The sequence below is a fragment of the Elephas maximus genome, chromosome 22, assembly GCF_024166365.1.
Source record: "Elephas maximus indicus isolate mEleMax1 chromosome 22, mEleMax1 primary haplotype, whole genome shotgun sequence".
Lineage (NCBI taxonomy): Eukaryota > Metazoa > Chordata > Mammalia > Proboscidea > Elephantidae > Elephas > Elephas maximus.
The window spans coordinates 61340618-61365648 of NC_064840.1; the positions used below are offsets into that span (position 1 = coordinate 61340618).

At 37.8% G+C, this 25031-nt stretch overlaps 1 protein-coding gene and 1 non-coding gene across 4 annotated transcripts in view; both read right to left on the minus strand.

Annotated features, from left to right (window-relative positions):
• The window catches only part of LOC126065719 (disintegrin and metalloproteinase domain-containing protein 5-like), a 149714-nt gene that overhangs the window by 83711 nt on the left and 40972 nt on the right, over positions 1 to 25031 (minus strand). For all 3 annotated transcript variants that reach the window (XM_049866081.1, XM_049866082.1, XM_049866083.1), the window contains 2 exons: positions 11832 to 11971; positions 3698 to 3884 (listed from right to left, as the gene is read on the minus strand). In XM_049866081.1, the coding sequence (XP_049722038.1) occupies positions 3698 to 3884; positions 11832 to 11971 (327 nt within the window). The remainder of the gene's footprint in view (positions 1 to 3697; positions 3885 to 11831; positions 11972 to 25031) is intronic.
• LOC126066163 (U6 spliceosomal RNA) lies at positions 17210 to 17316 on the minus strand. The gene has a single exon (XR_007515018.1). It is a non-coding gene; the product is annotated as a U6 spliceosomal RNA (small nuclear RNA).

The following is a 25031-nucleotide window of genomic DNA, read 5'->3' on the forward strand; positions in this document are numbered from 1 at the left end:
TTGCGTTCATTCTCAAAAAGAACATTTCGAATTTCAAGATTTATCTTGAAGTACGATGCTGTCAGTGATAAGATAATATCCATATGCCTACAAGGAAGACCAGTTAATATGACTATTATTCAAATTTACGCACCAACCACTAAGGCCAAAGATGAAGAGATTGAAGATTTTTATCAGCTTCTGCAGTCTGAAATTGGTTGAACATGCAGTCAAGATGCATTGATAATTACAGGTGATTGGAATGCGAAAGTTGGAAACAAAGAAGAAGGATTGGTAGTTGGAAAATATGGTCTTGGTGACAGAAACAATGCCAGAGATTGAAAGACAGAATTTTGCAAGACCAATGAGTCTTCATTGCAAATACCTTTTTTCACCAACATAAACAGCCAGCAACTATACACATGGACCTCACCTGATGGAACACACAGAAATCAAGTTGACTACATCTGTAGAAAAAAATGATAGAAAAGCCTGATATTATCAGTCAGAACAAGGCCAGGGGCCGACTGTGGAACAGACCATCAATTGCAATTAATATGATTAGTATGTCAATAATACCCAAAGCAATCTATAAATTCAATGCAATCCCCATCAAAATTCCAACAGCCTGCTTTGCAGAAATGGAAAAACCAATTCTCAAACTTATATAGAAGAACCCTGAATAGCCCAAATAATCTTGAGGAAGATGAATAAAGTAGGAAGACTCACACTTCTGTATTTTCAAACAATGTAAAGGTACAGTAAGGAGCCCTAGTGGCACACTACCAGCTTGGATGCTAAACAAAAGGTTGACAGTTCGAACCCACCAGCCACTCTGTGGAAGCAAGATGTGATAATCTTGCTTCCTTAGATTTACAGCCCTGAAAACCCTATGGGCAGTTTGACTCTTTCCTATACAGTCACTATGAGTCAAAACTGATTTGACAGCAGTGGGTTTGGTTTTAGGTATAAACCCACGGTAATCAAAATAGCCTGGTACTGGTATGATAGACATATAGACCAAATGAATAGAATTGAAAATTTACAAATAAACCCATACATCTACAGTCAACTGATTTTCAGCAAGGGTGCTGAGTTCATTAAATGGGGAGAAACTCGTTAATAAATGGTGTGGGCAAAATTGGATTTCCACATGCAAAAAAATGCAGCAGGATCCATGCCTCATACAATACATAAAAACCAATTCAAAATGGGTTAAGGACCTAAAAATCATAAAATTCATAGAAGAAAACATAAGGGTATGGCTACTAGGCGTAGTTTTTAACAATCTACTACGACACCGAAAGCACAAGCAGCAAAAGTCAAAATAGATAAATGGGACCGCAACAAAAATAAATACTCTAACATCTAAGGACTTTATCAACAAAGTGAAGAGACAATCTATAGATTCGGAAAACCATATATCTGACACAGACAATACCTAAAATATATTTTTTAAAGCGTCTAAAACTTAACAACAAAAAGAAAAACAACCCAGTCAAAAATGGTCAAAGGACTTGAACAGACATTCCACTAAAGAGAGCTGCAAATGGCCAACAGACACCTGAGAAGATGCTCAATGTCATTAGCAATTGTTGCTGTTAGCCGTAGAGTCTATTCCAACTCATACCGACCTTATAGGACTGAGTAGAACTGCTCTGAAGGTCTTCTAGGCTGTAATCTTTACGGGATCAGGCCACCAGGTCTTTTCCACCTCAGAGCAGCTGGTAGGTTCAAACCATTCGCCTTTCGGATATCAGTGGAGTGCTTAACCACTGTGCTACCAGGGATCCTTCATTAGAGACTCAAAAAACCCGAATCCATTGCCTTCAAGTTGAATTCCGATGCATAGCAACCCTATAGGACAGAGCATAACTGCCTCACAGGGTTTCCAAGGCTGTAAATCTATAAGGAAGTAGACTGCCATGTCTTTTTCCCTCAGAGAGGCTTTTGGTTGGCAGTCGAGTGCTTAACCGCTGCACTACCACGGCTCTTGCTCATTAGCAATTAGGGAAATGCAAATCAAAACCACAATAATGTAGCATCTCCTCACCCCCTGTAGAATGGAGAAATTGGACCCCTCGTGCATTACTGGTGGGAATGCAAAACTGTACAAGTGCAGTAGAAAACAATCTGGTGGTTCCTCAAGAAGCTGACCATATAACTACCATATGACCCAGCAATCCCAATCCTAGGTATATAACCTAAAGAACTGAAAGCAGTGACAGAAACAGAAACTTGTACACCAGTGCTCACTGCAGCACTATTCACAATAGCCAAAAGATGGAAACATCCTGAATGTCCATCAACAGATGGACAGATAAACAAAATGTGGTACATAGATACAATGGAATACTATTCAGCCATAAAGAGAAATGGAGTCCTGAAAAATGCCACAGGGTGTATAAGCCTTGAAAACATTATGATAAATGAAATAAGTCAGTTGCAAAAGGACAAATACTGGATGATCTCACTTACATGGAATCATCAAATAGGTAGAAACCAAATCTTATTAGTGATCACCAGAGGTGAGAGGGAAAGAAAAGAAGGAGTTACTGCTTAGGGGGTACAGAGTTAATATTAATGATGGTGGATTAATTCAGAAGAGGATAGTGATACTGGTTGCACAACATGAAGAATGTAATCAATGTCACTGAATAACACATGTAAAAATTGTTAAATTGGCAAATGTTTTGTCATGTATCTTTTACCACAATAAAAATAAATAGACAAATCACACACACACAAAAGGATGAAAAAGATTTGACAAATAACTAATACAATTCTGGAGATGAAAATATAATTAAATAAAGCAGCATTCAATATGTGGATTCCACTGCACGTTACACACACCTAAGTAAAGAATTGTTGATTTTTAATTCGCTTCAACTAACCTTAACAATATGGATAAATGACTTCAAAAAGTTCTATAAAAGATGAGAATGAGGATAATGATGATAATAATAATACAAATAAAGAAGAAAATGGGAGAGATGACTTCTCTTCTTACTATGAGGTCTTCATCAGCAACAGTACAGAGTAAAATGAATGATGAACTAATCAAGTCTCACAAGAAATTCAACAAAAATACAAAGGTAAGATTGTGTGCCCCCTCAGGAAGCATGTAATGTAATGTTATTACATTAGTTTCAATTTTTTAAAAATTTAACATAAGTAGAACCATACATTACCTAACCTTGTGAATCTGGCTTCTTTCTATCAACATAATCTTTTTGCGACTCATCTGTAATGCTGCATGTGTTATCGTTTCTTTCAACTTTATTGTTGGGTAGTTTTCCATTGAATAGATATACTGCAATAGAATATTTTTCTCCCTATATTAGCAAACAACCCATGTTGTTATCACTGGTTATAGTCTATAGTCTTTATATGTTCTTTATTTTTGTAACTGCTCGTTGTTAAGGATATATTTATTAAACTTGCCAGACACTTTTTGTGGTCACGAAGTATAAGTTTGGAGCTGAACCATACACTATAGAAATTTGGAAGGCATTTTTTTTTTTTTTTAAAACAAACATTATCTAAGGGACCTCTGCTCCACACATCCCAAAACAACCTGAGGAGGAGAATCAAAGGCTTCCGTCTTCCCCAAAAAAGAATGTATTTCTCAAGTATATTTTTCTAACAAGATCTTTCCTCTTCTCTGGTTATTATATACATATAAAAGACAAATTTTTTTGAAAAAATATCTACTAACCTTACTAGTTCCACAATCACATTGTTCACCAGGTTCCAACAGTCCATTGCCACACATTCTCGTTGATGCTTTGTAAACTGGTATATCAACAGTGCGATTCTGAAGACATTTAAGGTCAGACTGTGAAACAATATATTTAAAGTCATCCAAGCTACAGGTGCTAAAATCCTTTACACCTCCAACGTGGCTAAAATAGAAAAATACGGATATGACAAATATTATTTCTGTATATCTCTGTATTTCCCCAAATGTATGATGCTTTCGTGAGAGATTTCAAGAACATTATTAATGGAAAACAATAAGCACACTTTTGGAAATGTTTATTTAGATAAATAAATTTAAAATACCATCTAAATATATCACGTTTCAGTATAAAATTCAAATTCCATGAAGAAAATTGTTGTAATGAAAAATGACATATTTTAAAACATTTTGTTGTCATTTACCCTGCTTTATACAAGGAAGACCTATTATATATCTAATAATCTATAACTTTTATTAAACCTTTAAACAAAGGAACTGTGTCGTTCTTATTTATCTTTCAAGTGTCAAACAACTGAATTTTAGATTTTAGGCCTCCAATATTTAATATACTTTTATCTATTTAATTCCATTTTTGTGTAAATGCAATTTCTGTAAATGCTAATATAAACATGCTTGTATTTGCTCTCCATAATCAAACATTTTTCAAATAAAAATCAGTTATAGACTTCCAGCCCAGACAAGATGGTGTAATTCATTTCTCCCTGCTCCTTCTCATTAAATACAAACATAAACCCTGGAAATAATGCAAAAAGTAACAGAAGAAAATTCTGAAAAGTGAAAAGGGGGAGGCAAACTTATATGGGCTCTCACGGCTGGAACAACAACAAAGAACAAAGCATCTTACACCCTCTGCCCAGCAAAAGACAAAGATCCGGGCTTGACATTTCCAGGATCCCAATTTAGCTGCAGAAGGCAGCCCAGGTAGGCTCACTACTCCCCTAAGGAGTCCTGTCAACAGCACCAAGTGAACCTGGCACCATCGACAGGGGGAACCAATTAGGATTTCTGCTAATTGCAAGTGACCAGCGGAAGTACTGTCCTTAATTGCTGGTCCTCAGACTCCCCTCCGTTACAAAGAGCCACTTCAAGGATGGAGCACATTGACAAAGGGGCTCCTGCCACAAGGAATGCACAGTCAAGAAAGCAGTCTATATCTCCCACAGATAGGAAAGCTCATGTCACAAAAAATGTCTGGTCCTGAAAGCTCTTTGTCCCTGTGGGCCTGCCCAATGAGAGAAGCTGGGCAACCATGACGGAAGCATTGTCTTCCATCCATTCAGACAGCCTGAACAGTGACCAGCAGAAGCTCTAATGACACTAGATAAATTAAGCAGACCAAAATAGCATGCACAGGTTCTGATAATCAAATTGTCATTGAGATTACAACCCACAAAAGTAGACCAGGTAGCTGTCTTTCTCACAGGCAAGTGAGCACTTGCAGCACTCCTTCAATTCTTGGAGCCTTGTTTGCTTTTTGCCAACGCCCTTAGTGCAGCTTGAACTTCTTCCTTCAGTACCATCGGCTCCTGATCATATGCTACCTCTAGAAATGGTTGAACGCTGACTCATTCTTTTTGGTATAATGACTCTGTATTCCTTCCATCTTCTTTTGATGCTTCCTGCATCATTTAATATTTTCCCCATAGAATCCTTCACTATTGCAACTCCAGGATTGAATTTTGTCTTCAGTAATTTCAGGTAGAGAAACACCGACCATGTTTCTCCCTTTTGGTTTTCTATCTCCATCTCTTTGCACATGCCATTATAATACTTTACTTTGTCTTCTCGAGCCACCCTTTGAAATCTTCCATTCAGTTCTTTTACTTCATCATTTCTTCCTTTTGCTTTAGCTGCTCTATATTCAAGAGCAAGTTTCAGAGTCTCCTCTAACATCCATCTTGGTCTTTTCTTTCTTCCCTGTCTTTTCAATGACCTCTTGCTTTCTTCATGCATGATGTCCTTGATGTCATTCCACAACTCACCTGTCATTACTGTTCAACGCATCAAGTCTATTCTTGAGATGGTCTCTAAATTCAGGTGGGATATAATCAAGGTTGTATTTTGGCTCTCGTGGACTTGCTCTGATTTTCTTCAGTTTCAGCTCAAACTTGCATATGAGCAATAGATGGTCTGTTCCACAGTTGGCCCCTGGACTTGTTCTGACTGATGATATTGAGCTTTTCCATAGTCTTTTTCCACAGATGTAGTCAATTTGATTCCCGTGTATTCCATCTGGTGAGATCCATGTGTATAGTCACTGTTGATGTTGGTGAAAAGAGGTATTTGCAATGAAGAAGTCATTGGTCTTGCAAAATTCTGTCATTCGATCTAAGACATTGTTTCTATCACCAAGGCCATATTTTCCAACTACCGATCATTCTTCTGTTTCCAGCTTTCATATTCCCATCACCAGTAATTATCAATGCATCCTGATTGCATGTTTGATCAATTTCAGACTGCAGCAGCTGATAAAAATCTCCAATTTCTTCATCTTTGGCCTTAGTGATTGGTGCGTAAATTTGAATAATAGTCGTATTAACTGATCTTCCTTGTATGCATATGGATATTATCCTTTCACTGACAGTGTTGTGCTTCAGGATAGATCTTGAAATGTTCTTTTTGATGATGAATGCAATACCATTCTTCTTCAAGTTGTCATTTCCGTCATAGTAGACTATATAATTGTCCAATTCAAAATGGCCAATACCAGTCCATTTCAGCTCACTAATACCTAGGATATCAATGTTTATGCATCCCATTTCATTTTTCGATGATTTCCAATTTTCCTAGATTCATACTTCAGAGGTTCCAGGTTCCGATTATTAATGCATCTTTGTAGCTGTTTCTTCTCATTTTGAGTCATGCCAGATCAGCAAATGAAGGTCCTGAAAGCTTTACTCCAACCACATCATTAAGGTCAACTCTACTTTCAGGAGGTTGCTCTTTCCCACTCGTCTTTTGAGTGCCTTCCAACCTGGGGGGTTCATCTTCCGGCACTATATCAAACAATGTTTTGCTGCTATTCATAAGGTTTTCACTGGCTAATGCTTTTCAGAATTAGACTGCCAGGTCCTTTTTCTAGTCTGTCTTAGCCCCGCCGCCCCCCACGCCCCGTGTCTGTCAGTTTGCTGTCCTGTGGGGGTTTGCATGTTACTGTGATGCTGGATGCTATGCCACTGGTATTCAGATACCAGCAGGGTCACCCATGGAGGACAGGTTTCAGCTGAGCTTGCAGACTAAGACAAACTAGGAAGAAGGACCCAGCATTGTTCAATATTTTGCCTATAACCTAACCAGTTGCATGGAATCAATTCCGATTCACAGTAACCCTATAGGACAGAGCAGAATTGCCCCATAGGACTTCCAAGGAGTGGCTGGTGGATTCAAGCTGCCAACCTTTTGGTTAGCAGCCGAGCACAGAATCCTTCAATACTGCAGCTTGAGGCTTGAATTTTTTCTTCAGTCTTTCAGCTTGAGAAATGCCAACGGTGTTCTTCCCTTTTGGTTTTCTAACTCCAGGTCTTTGCTCATTTTGTCATAACACTTTACTTTGTCTTCTCGAGCTGCCCTTTGAAATCTTCTGTTCAGCTTTTACTTCATTTCTTCCATTTGCTTTAGCTACTTTGTGTTCACGAGCAAGTTTCAGAGTCTCTGACGTCCATTTTGGTCTTTTCTTTCTTTCCTGTCTTTTTAATGACCTTTTGCTTTCTTCATGTGTGATGTCCTTGATGTCATTCCACAACTTGTCTGGTCTTCAGTCATCAAATCTTTTCTTAAGATGGTCTCTAAATTCAGGTGTAATATACTCAAGGTCATACTTTGACTCTCATGGACTTATTTTAATTTTCTTCAGCTTCAGCTTGAACTTGCATATGAGCAATTGAAGGTCTGTTCTGCCGTGGGCCCTGGCCTTGTTCTGACTGATGATATTGTGCTTCTCCATCTTCTCTTTCCACAGATGTAGTCCATTTGATTCTTGTGTATTCCATCCATCAAGGTTTACTGTATAGTCACTGTTTCTGTTGTTGAAAAAAGATATGTGTCTTGCAAAATTCTATCATGCAATTTCCAAAGTTATTTCTATCACCAAGATCATATTTTCCAACTACTGCTCCTTCTTTGGTTTGAACTTTCGCATTCCAATCACCAGTAATTATCAATGCATCTTGATTGCATGTTCTATCAATTTCAGACTGCAAAAGCTGATAAAAAATCTTCAATTTCTTCATCTTTGGCATTAGTGGTTGGTCCATAAATTTGAATAACAGTCTTATTAACTGGTCTTCTTTGTAGGCATACGGATATTATCCTATTACTGACAGCATTGCACTTCACAATAGGTCTTGAAATGGTCTTGTTGACAATGAATGCAACACCATTCCTCTTCAAGTTGTCATTCCTGGCATAGTAGACCATATGATTGTCTGATTCAAAATGGCCAATACCAGTCCATTTTAGCTCACAAATGCCAGGGTATCAATGTTCATGCATTCCATTTCATTTTTGATGATTTCCAATTTTTCTAGATTCATACTTCATACATTCCATGTTATGATTATTAATGCCTGTTTGTAACTGTTTCTTCTTATTTTGAGTTGTGCCACATCAGTAAATGATGGTCCCAAAAGCTTTACTCCATCCATGTCTTTAAGGTCAACTTGGCTTTGAGGAGGCAGCTCTTCCCCAGTTGAATTTTGAGAACTTTCCAACCTAAGCGGCTCATGTTCCAGCACAAAAATATAAATTTGACTTGATCAAAATAAAAATGTTCTGTAGCTACTCATAAGGTTTTCACTGGCCAATTTTTTTCAGAAATAGACAGCCAGGTCCTTCTTCCTAGTCTGTCTTAATCTGGAAGCTCTGCTGAAACCCATCCACGATGGGTAACCCTAGTGGTATTTGAAATACTGGTGGCATAGCCTCCAGAATCACAGCAACAAACAAGCCACCACAGTAAGACAAAATGACAGACAAGTGGTGGAAGGGGATATAGGGTTACCAAAATGTTCTTAGGCTTAGAGTAATCAAGATTCACTCCTGCTGCTGTAATGGAATGAAAAATCGAGGCTCTGATTATCCCTTTCATTTCTCTTTGGCATATACCTAGAGGTGGAATTTCTGAGTCATAAGGAATGAATATATTCAACTTTATTAGAAATGGCAGTGTTTCAAACCAGTTGTCCATTATATGTTTCCACTAGCAGTGTATGAAAGTTCTGGTTGCTCCACATTGTAGTCAGCATTTGGTAGTGTCACCTTTTTCATTTGAGCCATTCTGGAGGGTGTCTGGTCATTTTATTTACCATTACACTGATGACTAATGATGTCGAGTACCTTTTCATATACATAATTGCCACTTAGATACCTTCTTTTGTGAAGATGCTGCTCTTTTACTTATTTTAAAAGTTGTGTAATGTGCTTTTTTCTGCGCGTGTGTGGCAGAGGTCTTTTTTATATGCCGGTTAAAGTCCTTCCTTCAATATGCATATTGTGAATATTTTCTTTTGATGACCAGAAGATATATATTTTTTTATTTTGATCAAGTCAAATTTATACTTTTGTGTTGTAGTTACTGAATGTTTGTAATGTCAAAAAAATCTTTGCCTACCCAAAACTCATGATGATGTTCTCCCATGTTTTCTTCTAGTACATTTAGAGTTTAGCTTTCCTATTCAGGTTTTATGAATCTGTATGTTATAAAATAAGCTTTGAGGTTCACCTCTGTTTGCCACAGCAACATTTGTTGAAAAGACTTTCTGATCTTCCTGTCTTCAATTACACTGGAACTTTTTTAAAAAAACTAAATGACCATATATTGTATTGTTATGCCAGTTCCTCAATGTTAATTACTATGGTTATATAAGTAAGTCTTGAATCTGGTACTTTAAGTCCTTCAACTTTGCTCTCCTTCAAGACACTCTAAGCTATTCTAATTCCTTTGAATTTCCATATATAGTTTAAAATTAGCTTGTCCATTTCTGCAAGTACTTGGGGAGAATTGAGGACTTAACAATACTGAGTCTTCCAAATCATAATCCTTCCTTAATTTCTTTCAGCAATATTTTGCAATTTTGAGTATAGAAGACTTGCACATTTTCCTTAAATATATTTCTACTTTACTTTCCAATTTTATCTGTGGGAAATGTAGGTATATATAGTATGTAACATATATACTACATAAATTTATAGCATGTTTATATATCTATCTATATGATAAACATGTATATAGATATAGAAATAGTAAACCTATAGCTAGCAACCTTCTAAATTTGTTAGTTGTCAAAGTTTATATGAAGACTATTTCAAGTTTCTGGGTACAAAAACATTTCATCTGTGAATAAAGATCATTTTACTTCTCCCTTTGCAATCTTCATGCCCTTTATGCTTTTTTCTATACCATTCTTATTTCACTGGTAAAGGCCTCCAAGATAATGTTGAATACAAATGGTGAAAGTGAACATTCTTGTTTTATTCCTGACCTTGAAGAGAAATAATTAATATTTCACATTTAAGTACAATACTAGCTGCAGGATTTTTTGTAGACATCCTTTATCAGACTGGTGAAGTTCCTTTTGATTTCAATTTGCTAAGAGTTTTAAATATGAATGAGCATTAATTTGTATCAAATGATTTCCCTGTATCAATACAATCTTCTAAGTTTTCTCTTTTTGTTCTATTAATACGATAAATTTTTGAATATTTAACCAACCTTGCGTTCCTCAGATAAATGCCTCTTTGTCATGATGTATTATCCATTTTATATATTGCTAGATTCACTTTTGTCAATATTTTGTTTAGGGTTTTTGCATCTATTGTCATGAGAATTATTAGTCTGTGACTTTTTTTTTTTTTTTACTGGTACTTCTTTCCCTATCAGGTTTGGTTCTAAGATATGCCAGTCTTATAAAACGAGCTAGAAATTCCCCCCTTCCTCTGTTCTCTGAAAGATGTTTTGCATGTTTGGTATGATTTGTTCATTAAATGTTGAATTGAATTCACCAGTGAAGCCATATCAGCATGGAATATTCTCTGTGGTAAGTTTATAAGTCCAGTATCTTTAAACAGCATAGCAATATTTGATTTTATTATTCTTGTGTCAGTTTTGAATAGTTTCTTTTCCATAATTTTTTTCATTTCCACCAGTTTGTAGAGTTTACATGCATAAAATTATAACCTGTTGCCATTGAGTGGATTCTGACTCATAGCAATCCTATAGGACAGAGTAGGGCTGCCCCATAGAGTCTCCAAGGAGTGCCTGGGGGATTTGAACTGCCAACCTTTTGGTTAGTGCTGTAGCTCTTAACCACTATGCCACCAGGGTTTCCAATGTCCTCGTATTGTGCTTAAAATCTAGCAATATCCATTTTCACAACCCTGATGCTAGTAATGTCTGTTGTCCCTCTCCTCCCTCCCTTTGATCAGTTTTGCTAGTGGCTTACCAACTTTATTAATCTTTTCAAAGATGAAAATTTTAACTTTGTTTATTTTATATGCTCTTAGTTTTAAATTTCATTGATTTCTGCTTTTCTACTTCCTAATTTACTCTTTTTTTTTCTAGTTTCATTATATAGAAATTCATATCATTAATTTCATATTCTTCTTTACTGATATATTTATTTAAGGCTATAAATATTCCTCTGAACATTTTTAGCCACTTCCTACAATTTTTGATAGACTGCATTCTCATTATTGTTCTACTAAAAAAATTTTCTGATTTTTATTGTAATTTCTTTTTTGAGCCAAGCAATATTTTCGTTACATGTCTGGTACACTTAATTTCCATATAGTTCAGTATAGTTAGTTAGCTTTTGTTATTGGCTTCTAATTTAATTGCACTATGGTCAGAGCACATATTCTACATGATTTCTATACTCTCATATTTATTGAGACTTGCTTTATAGCCCAGAGTATGGCCCATTTTGACATGTGCTCCATTTGCACTTGAAAAGAATATGTATTCTGCAGTTATTAGGTATAGGGCTTAATAACTGACAATTCAGTTTGTTTAATAGAAATTCAAAGGTTCCAATCCCCCCAATAAAAAACCTCCAAGAAGGAATACGTGTACTTAATAAAGAAAATGTCTTACAATGCTTTTGGCGTCATTATGCAAACATCGCCTGAACAAAGGCAGGCGTCAGTACTACTGTCATAAGTTAATCCCAGTTGAAGGCCAAGTAACTGCACAATAATGACAGCAAATGACTCCAAGGATAAACCATCTGAATACTAAATATAAGAAAAATAAACAGAAAAACAGAGAAGAATCACATCGTTATAAAATTTTTAAAAAATTACTGTAATCAAAAATTAGTACATAAAATTCATTTAAAAAAATCTATTCATCCAGGATGCATATGTGGATGCAGTTGTAGTAGGGTTAGGTTAACATTTTAATGATAGACTTATTAAACATGGATGAGTAAACAAAACAGTTAAATTTCAAAATACGATTTACTTAATGCCAATACTAGCTATCTTAACAAACCCAATAGCGTCTTAAACACCACGTTTGTATTGCTTCTTTGAATTATTTTAAACAAAAGGCTTTTAATCTTTTAATAATCAATTCTGCATTCCCTCTATAGTAGGCAGCCTCTAAAACGGATTCCAGTGTTCCCTGCCTCCTGGTATTTATGTCCTTGTATAATGCCAGTCTTTTGAGAGTGAGCTGGACTTATTGACATGCTTCAGTTAATAAAATACGAAAAAAGAAGTAATGGGGCTATCATTTCCAAGATTAAGTTATTAAAGGACTGGCTTCCATCTTGGATTCTCTCTCTTACTTTTTCTCACTTACTCTGGGGTAAGTCAGATTCCATATCATGAGGTAGAACTGCGGAGAGGCACACATGAGTGAGCCTGGAAACAAATTTTCTGAGATCTGCCAATAGCCACATGAGTGAGCCTGGAAGCAGGTCATCCTCTAGTCAAGCCTTGAGATTACCACAGTCCTGGACGAAACCTTGATCACACCCTTGTATGAAACACTGGGTCCGAACTATCCACTAAGCTCTTCCTGGGTTCCTGAGCCACAGAACTGTATTGTTTTCAGCTGCTAAGTTTTAATGTAATTGGTTACACAGAAATAGATAATAGATAAATAGATACCCAAATAGGTAGTGTTGCTTTCCTTTACGTCATTCCCAATTTCTATGTTTTGTTTTTTTTTAGTACAGCTCAGAAGATGATTGAAAAGTGCCATATAAGTGAGGGAAAGCAGCTATTATTCTTGATTTATAAATAGTTCTTGAATTATCATTTTAAAGCAAGGGAAAGCTTGAACATGTTTGAATTAACTCAACTTTTATATGACTTAATTATTCACACATTACTCTGAATATTTCAGTACTTCAGTAAAAAGTCAGTTAATCCTCCCACCACGTGGTAAAATAACATGATCCCCTCCATAATACAAAAACACAGCAAAGTCAAAGAAGAAAATTGACTGACCTAATAAACTCTCGAAATTGCTGGGAATGTAAAAAGGTAGTTGGCTTCTGCAGTGCAATGAATTACTTAATATAGCACTTTTAGCCATGGTCTTTGTGACTCACACACAATGATTGCGTGGGACTATGCAAATAAGGTATATGGAACCTGTGATGGTTGGGGTTATGTGTTGACTGGCCATAATCCCTATTGTGTGGTTGTCCTCCATTTTATGTGCTGTGGATCCTAACCTCTACATGTTGATGAGGCAGGATTGGTATAAGGTGTGTCTTGGGTCACAGCCTTGCAGGAGGGTGTGACTCAAGCTCTACACTTACTAAAGTTACACACTTTCCTGGGGTATGGCCTGCATCTAAGATATATGTGTGTGTCCTGGCAAGGCTCTCTCTTCATATGATCAGTTGACCTCCCCAGAGGCCTGCTATCTGACCTGTCAATTCTGGAATTCACTGACCTCTGCAGCCCCTTGGCCCAGCAGCCTATCATGTGTCCTGAGTCATCGACTTCCACGCCTTGTGAGCCAGGAGCCTGTGGTCTGAACTGCTGGTTTGGGTTTGTCACCTCCTGCAGCCTTGTGGGTTGGGAGAAGCCTACACCTGACCCATGAATTTGGGACTCGCCAGCCTCCACAACCACATGAGCCACTTTCTTTACATGCTTCGTGAGTTCTGTGAGATGTTGCAGTCAGTTAGGGAACTCAAGGACAGGAGGGAGAAAACTGAGGGGAGAGGGAGTAGTTGGCGTTAGAGATGATGGAGTGGTACAGCAGCTTGGAAAAACTGGACATTTGGGATATCTTTAACCTCTGCCTCATAGGAACCAGCTTGTGCTGATCCTTCTAAAAGAAATTGTTTACCTTCTGATGGGCTGGGAGTGAGAGCACAATGGCAGTGAGGTAGTGGCAAATAAAGAACAGCTCAGAAGAGAAAATGGCCATGGTCCAAGGAGTCATTTATAACTTTCTCACATATTGCCCTGGGTTGCATATTGTCCAGCAATAGCTACTGAGATGTAGGAAAACAACATAACCAACCCGACAGTAAACAAAAGCACCACTTCAGTCCAACTTCAGAAGAGAGTTAAAATTTCATCTACCAGCGGACTGCTTGAATTCAAGCAGTCTCTCCTTCATCCGCGCCAGCTATTGATCTAAAGCATTTTTTAGGGCATAGGTGACAAATAGATTATAAGAAAGCTCAGATTTTTACCAAACTTTGGCAGGCCCCCTTTTCATCTACTCTCCAGAAGAGGATATAGATAAAGTTCTCTTTTAGCTGGTATGAAATACCAGCCAAATTAACTGATATCCCAAGAAATATAAGAAAAAAAAAATGGTACAAGCAGTATAAAAGACAAGAAACAGGGTTCAAAATCTACCCTTCCTACTCGGCTATAAGATTCTGGGGTTATGATTCTCTGAATTACCTTCCCCATATTTATTTTTATCACCAAACTTCCTGAAGTAGTGGGACATTAGAAGCTAGTTGATGGTGACAAGGCGCTGCTTCTTCCCACGCACCTGATGTTTTGGTTAGCATTGCTCAAGGTGCAACATTTTGCCTTTAAAGCATAAGTTCGTTCCATTATTTGCAGTTCGCTCCAAGAGCAACAGCTTCTCAACTCTAGCTTCTTTGGGTGCTGTCAGAACCAGCCTATCAGGGCCTCTCCAAAGTGGCCTAAGCAGGAGGAAGTGCTCCTTCTTCCAGAGGTCTAAATAACAAACTGGTAGGTCTCTTTTATAACCCTTTTGGTTTTGACAACAGCAAACTCTTCCTCAGTCCTAAAGTGGTAGCTGCTTCTTGTTGCTATTGTGTCTGTGTTAACTCACTATTCCCTTTGGGCTTTCTTAGACCTCATATACCTGTGTAACCACCATATTTTTATGCAAATAACATGTGCCTTCTACATTTGTTTGCCAACCGCTCCCTCCCCCACGAGGTATTTTCATAAGCGCACTATGCTAAAAATAAAAGTTGGCATAGCAGCGCTTATGAAAACTCCTCTCGGGCAGGGGAGCAATCGGCACACAAATGTAGAAGGCACGTGTTATTTGAGTACAAATACTGTGACCAATTATCTGCGCGAAATTTCTTTGCCTTAAATACCTAGTGTAGTCTCTGTTTTCCTAACTTACTCTAAGTAAAATTTCTATAAAAGAAAAAAACCTGAAAGCATATAACACAAAGAACCAGAATTAATTCACCAGAGTGGGAGGGGGACAGAAAATTAAACTAAGCATAATAAATTTGCAAAAAAAAAAATAGGTTGTTGAACACATGAAACAATATCAAGTACTTACTAAGAAGAACCAGTTGAAGATGAGATGAAATATGAAAAGATAAAGGATCTCAAACTTAAAAGCATCAAGGACTGCCAAAAGGATTAAACAATTAAAAACACAAACAACAACAACAAAAGCACATAGGCACATTAAAGTGAAATTCAGTTTCTATCAAAGGAATAGAAATTGAGTAAAAAATTATCATAAAGACACAGAAGATCCTGGATATAAGAACATATTCAAGTAATAATCTTGAAGTATAAAAGGAAAAGTATAGGACTACACATTTTCATATCCGAAAATAAGAACTTGTTTTTTATATGTGAGGGTGAAATGAAGTTATTCTAGACATACAAGAACTCAGGGAAAAAACCCACTTTGAAAACACCATAACAAAATAAATAAACAGGCAAACCCAGAATGACCTTTCACGTATGGGACAAAGGGCTCAAAAAATAAATTACATAAAAGAAAATAAGGACCAAAGGAAAAAGGTGGCAGGGAAGAAAAGACATGTTAAATTACTTATTTTGCCCAGAAAACTATTTACATGTGTATGCATGTATTGGAGAAAACGTAAGAAACTCTGAAAATAAAATAATAGTAAATACGAGAATAGTAAAACACATGTATAATTTTGAAACCAACATAAGAAAATATATTTAACGTTGTTTTTGTTAGGTGCCGTTGAGTCAGTTCTAACTCATAGCGACCCTATACACAACAGAGCAAGACACTGCCCAGTCCGCACTATTCCACAATTGTTATGCATGAGCCCGTCGTTGCAGCCACTGTGTCAGTCCATCTCTTTGAGGGTCTTCCTATTTTTCGCTGACCCTCTACTCTACTAAGCACGATATCTTTCTCCAGGGACTGGTCCCCTCCTGATATCAGGTCTTAGTTCCAAAGCAAGGAATGTTCCCACCAGGAGACACAACACTAATTCCACAAAACTGGAACTTATGAATACTAATCAGCCACTATGAGCACCTCATGCCTCTGGATAAACAGGCAAAGAAGAGAGTTATCATATCAGCTGGTGTGATTGATCCTGAATACCAAGAAGAAATTGAATTGATATTACATAATGGAGGAACTGGGTTTTTTTTTTTTTTTTTTTTAATGGAGGAAAGGAAGAGTATTCTCCAATACAGGAGATCCCTTAGGGTGTCTCTTAGTACTGCCATGCCTGGTGAGGAAAGTCAATGGAAAACTACAGTAACTCAATTCCAACCTGACTACTAATGACTCAGACACCTCAGGAATGAAGGTTTGGGCCACCTCATGAAGCAAAGAACCATGGCTAGCTGAAGTGCTTGCTGAGGGCAAAAGGAATACGGAATGGATAGCGGAAGAAGATAGTTCTAAATACCAGCTATGACCATATGACCAGTTCCAGAAACAAAGACTGTCATTGTTTTTAGTATTTCTCCTTTATTGGGGTCTAGTCAATTCTGACTCATAGCGACCCTATAGGATATATGGTAAATATCTTTGTTTTCTTCCCTCTCTTATTCCATTAAAAAAAAACAAAACTCTTATTCCATTACTTATTATAAAATAAGAAAAAACAAACTCGCTGCTGTCGAGCTGTTACGACTCATAACGACCCTATAGGATAGGGTAGAATTGCCGCACAGGGTTTCTAAGAGCAGCTGGTGGATTCGAACTGCCGACCTTTTGGTTAGCAACCATAGCTCACTGTAGCTCTTAACTACTGTGCCACCAGGGCTCCAGATATGGAATGCTTCATGAATTTGTGTGTCATCCTTGTGCAGGGGCCATGCTAATCTTCCTTGTATCATTCCAATTTTAGTATATGTGCTGTGGAAGTGAGCACTATTATAAAAGAGAAGATGTAAATAGGACTAGTGTGTTTTCGGTTGTACACGTGTTAGCTGCATCATGTTAGGCACAAGTATGACTTTATAATTGTCTTTATTTAGAGATTATGTATGGTTTAAGAAGATGTGTATGGGTGCCAAGCTGACAAGGGGTGAACGGTGATGGTTAAGGTTACATGTCAACTTGACTAAGTTATCACTCTCAGTCGTTTGGCATATATTATGTAATCATCTTCCATTTTGTGATCTGATATGAGCAGCCAAAGAATTGAAAGGGGAGTTTTCTTGGGGGCATGGCCTGCATCCAATATATATCGATGTTCTGGTAAAGCTCACCCTCTCTGAATCCTGCATTTGACTGGCCGTCCTCTGACCTCTGGTTCCTGGAATGTGAGTCAGCAGTCTGCCATCTGACCTGCCAATTTTGGGTTCATCAGCTCCTGCAACCACATGAGTCAGAGGAAGCCTCCCACTTGATGTCTGACCCACAGATTTGGGGTTTGCCAGCCTCCACAACTGCATGAACAATTTCCTTGAACTATAGATCTCTCTCTCTCTCTGAATATATAGTGTGTGTGTGTGTGTGTGTGTGTGTGTGTGTGTGTAGAGGGAGTAGCACCACACACACATATATGTATGTATGTATATATATATATGTATAACCAGTTTTGCTAGTCTAGAGAACTCAACCTAAGACAGATACTATAAATAATTGTATGCCAAAAAATTATGTAACCTAAATGGATTGAACAAATTACTAGAAAAATATAAACTACCTAAACTGACTCAAAGAAAAATAGAAAATTGCAACAGGCCTGTAAGAAGTAGAGATTGAATCAGTAATAAAATAACCTCTCAATCAAAAAAAAAAGTCCTGCACCAGATGGCTTCACTGGAGAATTCTACCAAACATTTAAAGAAGATATAAACCAATCCTTCTTAAACTCTTCCAGAAATAGACAAAAACACTTCTAACTTGTTCTACGCGGTTAGCATCTCCCTGATTTTCCAGACAAAGACACCATAAGAAAAGAAAACTACAGACCAATAGTCCCTATGAATATAGATGTAAAAATCCTCAACAATACTAGAAAACCGAATCCAAAAGCATATTAAAAGGACTATATATCATGACCGAGTGGAATTTATTCCAGGAATGCAAGGGTGGTTCAACATCAGAAAATCAATCAAGGTAGCACACCACATTAATAGAACAAAGGAAAAGAGCCACATGATCATCTCAATCAATGCACAAAAGGCATTTGAAAAAAATCCAACATGCTTTTATGACAAAAACACTTAGCGAACTAGGAATAAAAGAGAAATTCCTCAGTCAAAAAAGGGCATTTATGAAAAATTCACAGCTAATACCATACTTAATAAAGAAAGACTGAAAGTTTTCCCCTTAAGATCATGAACAAGATAAGGATGCTCACTCTCATCACTACTATTCAATACAGTCATACGTCACTTAACGTCCATGATACATTCTGTGAAATAGGATGTTACATGATTTGGATGTTGTGCAAACATGTTAATTGATTTTCTACCTTTTGTTTCACTTCCAGATTGATACTTCTCCTTTGCCCCTCGCTGCTGCTATCACTAGCACTGGTTTTGCTGTGTTTGGGAGCCATAACGTACTTTACTATAATATTTTTGAAAGAAAATTAAATAGAGAGATAACAGCACAACACTTAAGAGATTCACAGTACATGAGATTGGATGCTCCCGTCCACAAGTCAAAGCATACACTGTTATATGGTAAACTTTTTATTTGTAAATAGGGAAAGTTCACATTAAAATAACGATAGAAAGTACAGTACAGTACATACATAAGCCAGTAACATAGTATTGTATTTATTGTAATTATCAAGACATATGTGTTATCAGTTGTATATGTACTGTACCATTGTACGCCTGGCAGTGCAATTGCTTTGAATACGGGACACATGAGATATACATGTTGTGTGCAGGAGGATTTTGAGTTTGCTATGTCCAGTTACATCAGCTGTGTCCCATTCTCCAACTGTGATTTCTGAACTCTATTATAATCTCATGGGACCATGGACATATCTGCAGTCAGATGTTGCCCGAACAGACATTATGCAGTTCATGACTGTATTGTACTGGAAGTCCTAGCCAGAGCAATTAGGCAAGAAAAAGAAATAAAAGGCATCCAAATTGGAAAGAAAGAAGTACAATTATTCCTTTTTGCCTATGACATGATCCTATATATAGAAGTCCCCAAAGAATCCACAATAAAGCTATTAGAGCTAATAAATCAGTTCAGCAACATGGCAGGATACAAGATCAATGCACACAAAAATGAGTAGAGTTTTTATATCAGCAAAAAGTAATCTGAAAAGGAAATTAAGGAAACAACTCCATTTTTAATAACATCTAAAAATAAAATACCTAGGAATTAACAGGAAAACTATAAAACTTTACTGAAAGAAATTAAAGGTGACCTAAACAAATGGAAGGAGTCCTGTTGGTGCAGTGGTTGAGTGCTCAGCTACTAAATGAGAGTTGGTAATTCAAACCCACAAACTGTTTCATAGGAGACAGATGTGGCAGTCTGCTTCCATAAAGATTATGGCCTTGGAAACCCTATGAGCAGCTCTACTCTGTCCTATAGGGTCACTACGAGTCTGAATTGACTCAACAGCAACGGATATGTTTTCATTTTTGGAAACAAATGGAAGGATATTCCACGCTCATGGATGATGTTGTTGTTGTTGTTAGGTGCCACTGAATCAGTTCTGACTCATAGCGACCCGATGCCCAACAGAACAAAACACTGCCCGGTCCTGCCCCATCCTTACAATCGTTGTTATGCTAGAGCCCATTGTTGCAGCCACGGTGTCAATCCACCTCCTTGAGGGTCTTCCTCTTTTTCACTGACCCTGTACTTTACCAAGCATGATGCCCTTCTCCAGGGACTGATCCTTCCAAATAATATGTCCAAAGTATGTAAGACGCAGACTTGCCATCCTTGCTTCTAAGGAGCATTCTGGTTGTACTTCTTCTGAGACAGATTTCTTTGTTCTTTTGGCAGTCCATAGTATATTCAATATTTTTCACCAACACCACAATTCAAAGGCGTCAACTCTTCTTCGGTCTTGCTTATTCATTGTCCAGCTTTCTCATGCATATGATGTGATTGAAAACACCATGGCTTGAGTCAGGCGCACCTTAATCTTCAGGGTGACATCTTTGCTTTCCAACACTTTAAAGAGGTCCTTTACAGCAGATTTGCCCAATGCAATGCATCTTTTGATTTCTTGACTGCTGCTTCCATGGGTGTTGACTGCAGATCCAAGTAAAATGAAATCCTTGACAACTTCAGTCTCTTCTCCGTTTATCATGATGTTGCTTATTGGTCCAGTTGTAAGGATTTTTGTTTTCTTTATGTTGAGGTGTAATCCATACTGAAGGCTGTGGTCTTTGATCTTGATCAGTAAGTGCTTCAAGCCCTCTTCACTTCCAGCAAGCAAGGCTGTGTCATCTGCATGACGCAGGTTGTTAATGAGTCTTCCTCCAATACCACTGCTATTCGTAAGGTTTTCACTGGCTAATTCTTTTTCAGAAGTAGACTGCCAGGTCCTTCTTCCTACTCTGTCTTAGTCATGCTCATGGATAGGAAGATTTAATATTGTCAAGATGTCAGTGCTACCAAAAGCAATCTATAACTTCAATGCGATCTCCATCAAAAATTCCCACAGCCTTCTTTGAAGACCTGGAAAATCTAATCATTAAATGTATATGGCACTGCAAAGGCCCCAAATAATTTTTTAAAAAGATGAATAGTGTAGGAGGGCTTTCTCATTTCCTGAATTCAAAGCATGTAAATCTACACTAATCAAAATAGTCTGATACTGTTATAATGATAGACATAGATGTCAATGGATTAGAATTGAGAATATAGAGTTATGCTTGTGCTTCTATGGTCAATTAATCTTCAATAAGGGTGCTATATTCATCAAATGGGGAAGGAATAGTCTCTTTAATAAATGGTGCTAGAATAACCGGACTTCCACATGCAAAAGATTGGAGTTAAACACATACTTTACTCCATACAGAAAAACTAACTCAAAATGGATCAGAGACCTAAACGTATGACCTAAATCCTTAAAACTCTTAGAAGAAAACAGAGGGGCAATAGTTCAGCACCTAGTCTTCAAGAATGGATTCTTAGATATGGCACTTGATAAAGGGTTAACCTAACCATAGCAGGCCATAACCACAAAAGGCCAACTTGTTTGTCAGAATCTATAGGACTTGAAACAAGAAATTATATCAAAGGAGTAGGACAGAGTGCTCTAACTAGTTCATGTGCGCACCTAAGCTAACAATTTACCCCAGGAAGCATGTTGAAGATCCACACGATATCACATGTAGCCTACCTAAGAAATAAAGAAAAACCATCATATGACAGGCCTGGAACCCCTCAACCAAGAGCCCAAATTGTTAGAAAAGAAAGACAAGAAAATGTTACCCAATCATGATCTTAGTTCTTTACTTTAACCAGTCATAATCTGTAAGTAGTTTACTCACAGTTACACGTCCAATGATTGTAAAGGGCACGTGCTTACTCATAATGAATCTGCACCTGTCAGAATTATATAAAAAGTACTTATACAGTATACTTCTTTGAATTTTGGTCTGTTTCTAGCCTGAGTGCTTACAGCCCATCTTTAGGTTGTAAGCAATTTCCCATTTTTGTCTTCTGATACGTCACGATAAAAATGTCTTTGTGGCAGAAGGCTTTGGTAAAAGTTGTTTCACTACAGCAGGCTGGCGCAGCGTGAGCAGGGTCTTCTTTAGTGAACTCTTCATCGGATCCCCAGGAGACCTGGACTGCTGGTTGGCACCACTGGAGATCCACTGTATTGCACTTCTTGCACTCCACGTCCCCTTCAGAAATCCTCTGATTGAGGTAAGCGCCATCAAAGTATGAACTTTATTGCATTCCTGCATAATAGAAAATATTATTGCAATATATTCTTGTTAAAAAACTGGTTTGGTAACTTCTCTTTGAAACTTCATTTTGAGATTTTTGAGAGAGCTCCATCTGGATGTCTTTCGGTAAAACTGCTGTTCTTGATTTTATGGTTGTGTTTCTGTCTTTTGTCTCCTTTTCTGTGTTAGCTAATAAAAGAAAGTTGGAAATAATAATAACAACAGAGACAAAAGCCCCCCATCCGGGACGCCTGCTGCCTACATAGTTTTAAACTTTTGTGCCACTGCTGGTCAGTATTCAGAAAAATGGCACAATCTCACTTCTGATCATGAGGCTTGAACAGTTTGGGTTTGGCTAAAGTAATAAAATATGAGTTGTAAACTAGAAAGTCATGGGTCTAGTGTAAAACAACCACAGTGGAAAATTTTTTATAATTTGTATTTTCAGACACCTCGAAAACAACATCATGACAAATTTGCCTCCCTGCAGGAAGCAGCGTCTAAGCAAGCCTAACAAATTCTAACATTGCACAAAGGAAATGGAAGGCAGTACAACATTGGAATCATTGTCTTCCAATCTCTAACCAGACTTAGAGAAACTGGCTTTATCTGAAATGCCATTTGCTAGGCCAGAAATTACTGGGCCCACCATGACCTTGGTAGTTAAACAAAGGGCCAAAGCAGGAACCCTGAGCTCTCCTTCCACTCACGGTCTAAGGCCAAATATTGGGCCACGGTAAAAGAGTTCCCTGACCCAAAAGGAAAAAAAAAAAGAACCTGTTGCTGTGGAGTCGATTCTGACTTATGGTGATCCTATAGGACAGAGTAGAACTGCCCCATAGGGTTTCCAAGGAGCACCTGGTAGATTGAAACTGCTGACCTTTTGGTTACCATCTGTAGCTCTTAACCACTACACCACCAGGGTTTCCAACATACAGGATAAAACCCAGTGCCGTCATTTCAATTCCAGCTCATAGCGATCTTGTATGACAGAGTAGAACTGCCCCATAGAGTTTCCGAAGAGCGCCTGGAGAATTTGAACTGCCGACCCTTTCGTTAGCAGCCGTAGCACTTAACCACTACGCCACCAGGGTTTCCAACATACAGGATAGTCTTCTGTTACTATATCATCTGGCTGTTAGAGGGCATAAGGTGCCCAGGGAAAAATTACTGTTTTCTCTTCCACAAATAAAAGATCTTGGTTATTTAACCTCAGCAAAAGGAATCTCAATTGACCCAAAATGAAAAGAAGCTATCTTTTTTCTATACTGTACCTACGACAGGAGCCCTGGTGGCCCAATGGTTAAGCATTCGGCTGCTAACAAAAAGGTCAATAGTTTGAATCCACCAGCTGCTCCTTGGAAACCCTACGAGGGGGGTTTATTCTGTCCTATAGGGTCGCTATGATTCAGAATTGACTTGACAACAACGGGTTTTATACCTACAACAAAGAAACAGTTAAAGGAATTTTTAGGACTGTGTGGATATCGTAGAGCCTGGATTACAAATTTCTCTTTATTAGCACAGCTGCTTAATGTATATCTTAAGGGTAATATCTCTGAACCTTTTGAGCTGTCTATGGAAGATGGGCAAGCCAAAAGTAAATTAAAAGAATCTGTAACTCACATTAAAGTTCTTGGACTCCCTAACTATTCTTTAGATTTCTCTCTTCTCCTTCTGGAAAGACAAAGAAATGCCTTAGGAGTTGTAACTCAGAAGCATGGAGACAGACAGAGATCTGTAGGGTACTACAGTAAACAATTAGATCCGGTAGTCAGAGCTTATCCCCCATGTCTTTGAGTGGTTGCAGCCACTGCCAAATTGGTAAAAATAACAGCTGATACAGTATTAGGAAATAATCTAGGTATGCATGTTCCACATGCAGTTCCTGCCATCTGAAATTCTACTCTAACCCAACACCTTTCTGCTAGCTGACTAACTTCATATGAAGACCTTCTTCTGGTTGACCCCAATCTTATATTACACACTGTAGGGGCCTTAAATCCAGCTACCCCATGCCTGATCCCAATGGAAATGACATTGATCATGACTGTTTTAACTGATCAACTTTTCTCTCCTAAAATAGATTTGCAAGAAACTCCACTCTCCAACCCTTCACTTGTGCTGTTTGTAGATGGCTCCTAGATAACATCTGAAGCTCCTAGTTCTAGGTTTCAAGGAGGATACATCATTACCACCATGGGAGAGGTATTAGAGAGCGGACCCTCGTCTGAGGTAAGCACAGCCCAACAAACCAAGCTTATAGCCTTAACAAGAGAATGTAAGTTGGCACAAGGCCAGTCAGTCAATATATACACCAATTTTCGTTACTCAATGGAATAATTTTTTATTTCAGAATGTTATGAAAACAGAAAGGACTTTTAAAGTTTTCAAGACAACCCATAAAGATGGTACTTTAGTGGCCAATTTGCTGGAAGCTCTCTTATTATCTCCTGAAATTGCGGTAATAAAAATACAAGATCATCAACCCAAACAGGGCCCCCAAACAGAGAAAGTAAACGGAAATAGATTGGCTGACAAAGCTGCTAAACTGGCTGCTCATACCCCCGTTCAGGAATATTTAATCTCAACAATCGAGAAAAATAGGAGCTCAACTCATTTTAAGGGAATTAGTACCAAAAAAAAGAAAAGAAAAGAAAACCCAGTGCCATCGAGTCGATTCCAACTCATAGCGACCCTGTAGAACAGAGTAGAACTGCCCCATAGAGTTTCCAAGGAGCGCCTG